Genomic DNA, 5,341 nt, shown 5'->3' with positions numbered 1-5,341 from the left:
GGACATTGGAGGGTCAGGGGGTGGGGGGCACCGGGGAGGGGACACGGGGGAGTTCTGGGGAGGGGACACGGGGGGCTCTGTCCTACCTGCCTTGGTGGCACTGCAGGAGGAGGAGGAGGAGGAGGAGGAAGGGCTGAGGCAGGCGCTGGGTTCTGGGGGGCTGCCGGGGGCTCCGTCGGGGTCCTGGGGGGAGGCAGGGCAATTAAGAGTCCCGTTAATTAGGGCTGAGCCTGGCGAAGGGGCAGCAGAGCCGTGTTAATTAGGGCTGAGCCTGACGAGGCCAGCCGCGTCCTCACCGGCAGCGCCGCCGTCCGGGGGGGTCTCCGGGGGGGGGTCCTGTGGGGGGGCAGCAGCCAGTGCCCGGCCCTTGTCCCCTGGCCCACCCCGCTCCTGATCCCATCCCAGCACCCAAACCCTGCCCAGTCCCTGCCCCTGCCCCAGTTCCCAGCCCCATTCCCAGTCCCTGTCTCCATTCCCAGCCCCATTCCCAATCCCCGGGGGGGGGGACATCACCTCGGGCCAGGGCTCCTCCTCCAGCTGCTCCGGGTCACTGTCACCAGCTGTGGGGACACGGGGGGTGACGGGGGGGTCCCCGAAGGTGCCGGGGGGTCCCGGGGGGCTTTGGGGATCCCCCATCCCTCACCTGCCCCGCCGCGCGCCTCCCTGTGCTGCCGGGACGGCTCCGAGGACTCATCCGTGGACTGAAACGGTGCCAAGGGGGGACAGTGGCTGGGGGGACACCCCGAATTGCCCCCCGCGCCCCCCGAAACTGCCCCCAAATCCCACCTCGTTCCCCGACCAGCGCTTGCTGCCGCTGTCGACGCTGTGGAAGCCGGAGTCCAGCCCCCCCCGCTGCCGGAGGGGACACGGCTCGTCCGGGGGGCTGCGGGGGGCACACAGCGCTCAGAGACCCCCCGAAACACCCCAAAAACAGCGGCGCGCCCCCTCCTCGAGCCCCCCCCGTTACCATGCGGGGGGAGGATGGGCGGCAGCCTCGGCTTCCAGGTACTTGAAGATGTGGACTTTGCCCTTCAGGCAGACCTGGGGGGGCACAGAGGGCTCAGCCGGGGGTTTTGGGGGGTCGGGGGGACGCCCCGGGGCCCCCCTCACCTGGGCGGGGGGGAACTGCAGGGGGTTGTTGTCCGCCAGCAGCGTCTGCAGGTGCCGGAGCCGCCGGAAGCAGCGCGGAATCGCCACCACCCGGTTGCAGGAGAAATCCAGCCGGACCAGCGGCAACTCCGAGAGCTCTGGCGGGGGGGACACGGACACGCTGGATCCACACGGGATCCAGGGGACGCCCCCCACTCCCCAGGACCCTCACCCACCCTCGGGCAGCGCCGCCAGCTGGTTCCGCCGCACGTTGAGGTCCCGCAGCGCCCGCAGCTGCCCCAGCCCCGGCGGCAGCGCCCGCAGCCGGTTGGAGCCCACATCCTGCGGGGCGGAACGGGGCTCAGCGGGGTCGCGGCGCGGCCCCGCGGGGCTGCAGCCCGGCCCAGGCTCACCAGCTGCCGCAGCGTGCGCAGGGCGCCCAGGTTCGGCGGCAGCACGGCCAGGCGGTTGTTGCTGGCGTTGAGGACGCGCAGGGGCAGCAGGCACAGGCAGGCGGGCAGCGAGCTCAGCTGGTTGCGGCTGCGGGGCACACGGCGGGGTCACGGCGCGCTGCCGGAGCTCCGCCGTGGCTCCGGCGGGGCCGGAGCGTACCTGAGGTCCAGGTGTGCCAGGGCCTGCAGGTTGGCGATGGCCGGCGGGACGCTGCGCAGGCAGTTGTGGTGCAGGCTCAGCCCCTCCAGCGAGACCAGGCGGCAGGCGGCCTCCGGCACCTCGCCGAAACGGTTCCGGGACAGGTCTGGAGGAACGCGGGGCATGCTCGGGGACAAGAGACCTCCGGGGACAGGGAACCTCAGGGAAGGGGACTGATAAGGACAGGGGACAAAGGAGCCGCCGGGACAGCGCTGCTGATGGAGCCCGAGCCGCCCGGCCGAAGCTCGGGGGAGCTGAAGCCGCCCGACCGCCCGGACCAGGCGCTCCGGCTCGCCCCGTCCCGGCGCCTCCTCAGCCGCCTCCGGCAGCCCCCGCGGGCCCCGGGACGCGCCGAGGGAGGCGGCGCACCCGCGGCTTCCCCTGCGCGGGGGGAGGCACCCCGCGGGACCCCGGGCTGTGGGGAAGGGTCGGGGGTCCTGCCCCGGCGCCGCGGCCTCACCGGCCTGTGTGGTGTCGCTGAGGTCCCAGCGCCGCGCCGCCGCCGCCGGGAAGGCGCGCAGCCGCCGGCCGGCCAGACTGAGGGTACCGGAGGCCTCTGCTTCTTCCAGGGCGCGCTCAGTGCCGGCTCCTCCGGGCAGGCGGCCCAGCGGCGGCGGCGGCTCAGCCGGGACAGCCCCCAGCGCCCCCGCGGCCATGGCGGCCCCGGAGCTCCGCTCGCCGCGGACGCCGCTGCCAGACTGAGCGCCGGACGCTTCCGGACCCCGCCACAGGGGCGGGGCCAGAGCGGCAGCCAATCAGAAGTAGGGGCGCGCGGGGAGGTGGCGAATCGGACAGGGCGAGTGGCGGGCTTTGCCAGGAGAAGTGCGGAAGTTAGCTCTTTGATTGATAGGTAGGTTGAACCAATCGTCGTCAAGCAACGGGGGGGTGCTGCCCAACTGCAGCCAATCACAGCTAAAGCACAATCTCCACCAATCGCGAGCGACAACGGGGAGCTGGTTGCCTGGCAACGGCCGCGAATATTTTGGTGCCGTCAGCCAATGGAAATCGAGGAGGCGGGAGCAGCGTGAGAGATTGACATGTAACCAACCAATCGCGTTTGACGCAAAAGCGGGATAATTAAAACGCCACGCTTGCCCGGGGGCGTGTCGCCTCCACCAATCAGGAGTGATTGACAAGCAGGGAAAGCCTGGAGGCCACGCCCCGGTCCCTTCTTAAAGGAGCCGCACCATTTAAAAATGGGGGCGGGGGTCCCATTTTGGGGGCCGCATTTCGAGTGCCCTATTTTGGGGTCTCCCCTTGAATGCGGCTCTCGGACCCTCTCCCCCCCAGAACCTCCACGCACGCGCTCCATCTGTGCACCCTTTATTTGCGAAGGAGCGGGGGCCGGCGCGGGGCGGGGGGGGTCTCTCTCCGGGGGTCTCAGGGGGTCCCCCGGCACGGCCTCTTGCTGAGGTTCTCCAGCACCTTCTGCTGCTGCTGCGGGCGGTAGGGCACCACGAAGGCGTCGGGCGGCAGCAGCGCCGCCCCGTCGGCCGCCAGCCGCCCCATCAGGACGTAGCTGGAGCCTGCAAGGAGTTTGGGGAGGGGGCGTCAAGGCCGGGAGGGTCGCTCCGGGCCCCGCGGGCGCCCCCCGGGCACACGCACCTCTCTTGAGCGCCGGGCACAGGCGGCAGGGCAGCTGCAGCCGCAGCGAGGAGCCGGCGGCGGGCGGAGGGGCCCCGAGCGGCCGCCACTTGTAGAGGCCGAGCACGGAGAGCGCGGCCCAGGCCGGCCCGTGCGGCGGGCCCCGCGACAGCGACTTCACCGCGCCGCTCAGCACTGCAGGTACGGCGGCGGGCTCAGAGCCGCCAGAGGGGCTCTGGGCGGCCCGGCCTCACGGGCCCGGCCCGGCCCCGCCTGGGGCTCCCGGCCGCAGCTTCCCCTCACGGATTTGGGCGCTGCCTGCCTCAGTTTCCCCTCACAGATTTGGGCACTGCCTGCCTCAGTTTCCCCTCACGGTTCTGTGTGCTCCCTGCCTCAGTTTCCCATCACAGATTTGGGCGCTCCCGGCCTCAGTTTCCCCTCATGGTTTGGGCACTGCCTGCCTCAGTTTCCCCTCACGGATTTGGGCGCTCCCGGCCTCAGTTTCCCCTCACAGATTTGGGCGCTCCCTGCCTCAGTTTCCCCTGTCAGTTCTGGGGGATTCTCCAGACTCCCGGCCTCAGTTTCCCCTCATGGTTTGGGCGCTGCCTGCCTCAGTTTCCCCTCACGGATTTGGGCGCTGCCTGCCTCAGTTTCCCCTCACGGTTCTGTGTGCTCCCTGCCTTAGTTTCCCATCACAGATTTGGGCGCTGCCTGCCTCAGTTTCCCCTCACGGTTCTGTGTGCTCACGGTTCTGGCACTCCCTGCCTCAGTTTCCCCTCATGGTTTGGGCACTCTGTGCCTCAGTTTCCCCTCACGGTTCTGGCACTCCCTGCCTCAGTTTCCCCTCACAGATTTGGGCACTCCCGGCCGCAGCTTCTCCTCATGGTTTGGGCGCTGCCTGCCTCAGTTTCCCCTGTTGGTTTTCAGGAATTCTCCAGACTCCCGGCCTCAGTTTCCCCTCACGGTTCTGGGCACTCCCTGCCTCAGTTTCCCCTCACGGTTCTGGCACTCCCTGCCTCAGTTTCCCCTCACGGTTCTGGCACTCCCTGCCTCAGTTTCCCCTCATGGTTTGGGCACTCTGTGCCTCAGTTTCCCCTCACGGTTCTGGCACTCCCTGCCTCAGTTTCCCCTCACAGATTTGGGCACTCCCGGCCGCAGCTTCTCCTCATGGTTTGGGCGCTGCCTGCCTCAGTTTCCCCTGTTGGTTTTCAGGAATTCTCCAGACTCCCGGCCTCAGTTTCCCCTCACGGTTCTGGGCACTCCCTGCCTCAGTTTCCCCTCACGGTTCTGGCACTCCCTGCCTCAGTTTCCCCTCATGGTTTGGGCACTGCCTGCCTCAGTTTCCCCTCATGGTTTGGGCACTCTGTGCCTCAGTTTCCCCTCACGGTTCTGGCACTCCCTGCCTCAGTTTCCCCTCACGGTTCTGTGCGCTCCCTGCCTCAGTTTCCCCCCACAGTTCCAGCACTCCCTGCCTCAGTTTCCCCCCACAGTCTGGGCGCTCCCTGCCTCAGTTTCCCCTGTCAGTTCTGGGGGATTCTCCAGACTCCCGGCCTCAGTTTCCCCTCATGGTTTGGGCACTCTGTGCCTCAGTTTTCCCTCACGGTTCTGGCACTCCCTGCCTCAGTTTCCCCTCACGGTTCTGTGCGCTCCCTGCCTCAGTTTCCCCCCACAGTTCCAGCACTCCCTGCCTCAGTTTCCCCCCACAGTCTGGGCGCTCCCTGCCTCAGTTTCCCCTGTCAGTTCTGGGGGATTCTCCAGACTCCCTGCCTCAGTTTCCCCCCACAGTTCTGGGCACCCCCCAGCCCCCAGCCCCATTTCGGGGTCTCCCCCCCGTTTTTGGGGCGTCTCTCACCGAAGTCGCTGCTGCAGAAGTTGCTCTGCAGGGTCCCGGCGCGGCGGCAGCGCTGCGGGCAGGGGGCGGCCGTGGGGGGCTCGGCTTTGGGGGCGGGGGTCGGCTTGGCCTTGGGGCCCCCCCGGGGCTTTGGGGCGGGGGTCTCGGGGGCGCCGCCCCGCTCCC

The 5,341-nt window shown here is 69.3% G+C and overlaps 2 protein-coding genes across 2 annotated transcripts in view; both read right to left on the bottom strand.

Moving 5' to 3' along the window:
- The window catches only part of LOC121363932 (leucine-rich repeat and calponin homology domain-containing protein 4-like), a 2,792-nt gene extending 327 nt beyond the window's left edge, over positions 1-2,465 (bottom strand). Inside the window, exons 1-11 of the mRNA XM_041486716.1 lie at positions 2,201-2,465; positions 1,702-1,846; positions 1,503-1,629; positions 1,326-1,431; positions 1,111-1,247; positions 968-1,041; positions 787-883; positions 644-701; positions 505-560; positions 297-469; positions 87-183 (exon numbers count right to left, since the gene is read on the bottom strand). Of these exons, the coding sequence (XP_041342650.1) occupies positions 87-183; positions 297-469; positions 505-560; positions 644-701; positions 787-883; positions 968-1,041; positions 1,111-1,247; positions 1,326-1,431; positions 1,503-1,629; positions 1,702-1,846; positions 2,201-2,396 (1,266 nt within the window). The 5' untranslated portion in view covers positions 2,397-2,465. The remainder of the gene's footprint in view (positions 1-86; positions 184-296; positions 470-504; positions 561-643; positions 702-786; positions 884-967; positions 1,042-1,110; positions 1,248-1,325; positions 1,432-1,502; positions 1,630-1,701; positions 1,847-2,200) is intronic.
- A 581-nt stretch (positions 2,466-3,046) lies between these two features.
- Positions 3,047-5,341, bottom strand: part of LOC121363931 (procollagen C-endopeptidase enhancer 1-like) — an 8,769-nt gene continuing 6,474 nt past the window's right edge. The window contains exons 4-6 of the mRNA XM_041486714.1: positions 5,177-5,336; positions 3,346-3,519; positions 3,047-3,266 (exon numbers count right to left, since the gene is read on the bottom strand). Of these exons, the coding sequence (XP_041342648.1) occupies positions 3,121-3,266; positions 3,346-3,519; positions 5,177-5,336 (480 nt within the window). The 3' untranslated portion in view covers positions 3,047-3,120. The remainder of the gene's footprint in view (positions 3,267-3,345; positions 3,520-5,176; positions 5,337-5,341) is intronic.

The sequence above is a fragment of the Pyrgilauda ruficollis genome, unplaced genomic scaffold (assembly GCF_017590135.1).
Source record: "Pyrgilauda ruficollis isolate IOZ18807 unplaced genomic scaffold, ASM1759013v1 scaffold775, whole genome shotgun sequence".
Taxonomy (NCBI): Eukaryota; Metazoa; Chordata; class Aves; order Passeriformes; family Passeridae; genus Pyrgilauda; species Pyrgilauda ruficollis.
Note: the sequence above shows the minus strand (reverse complement) of the source record. Positions and strands in the feature narration are given on the sequence as shown.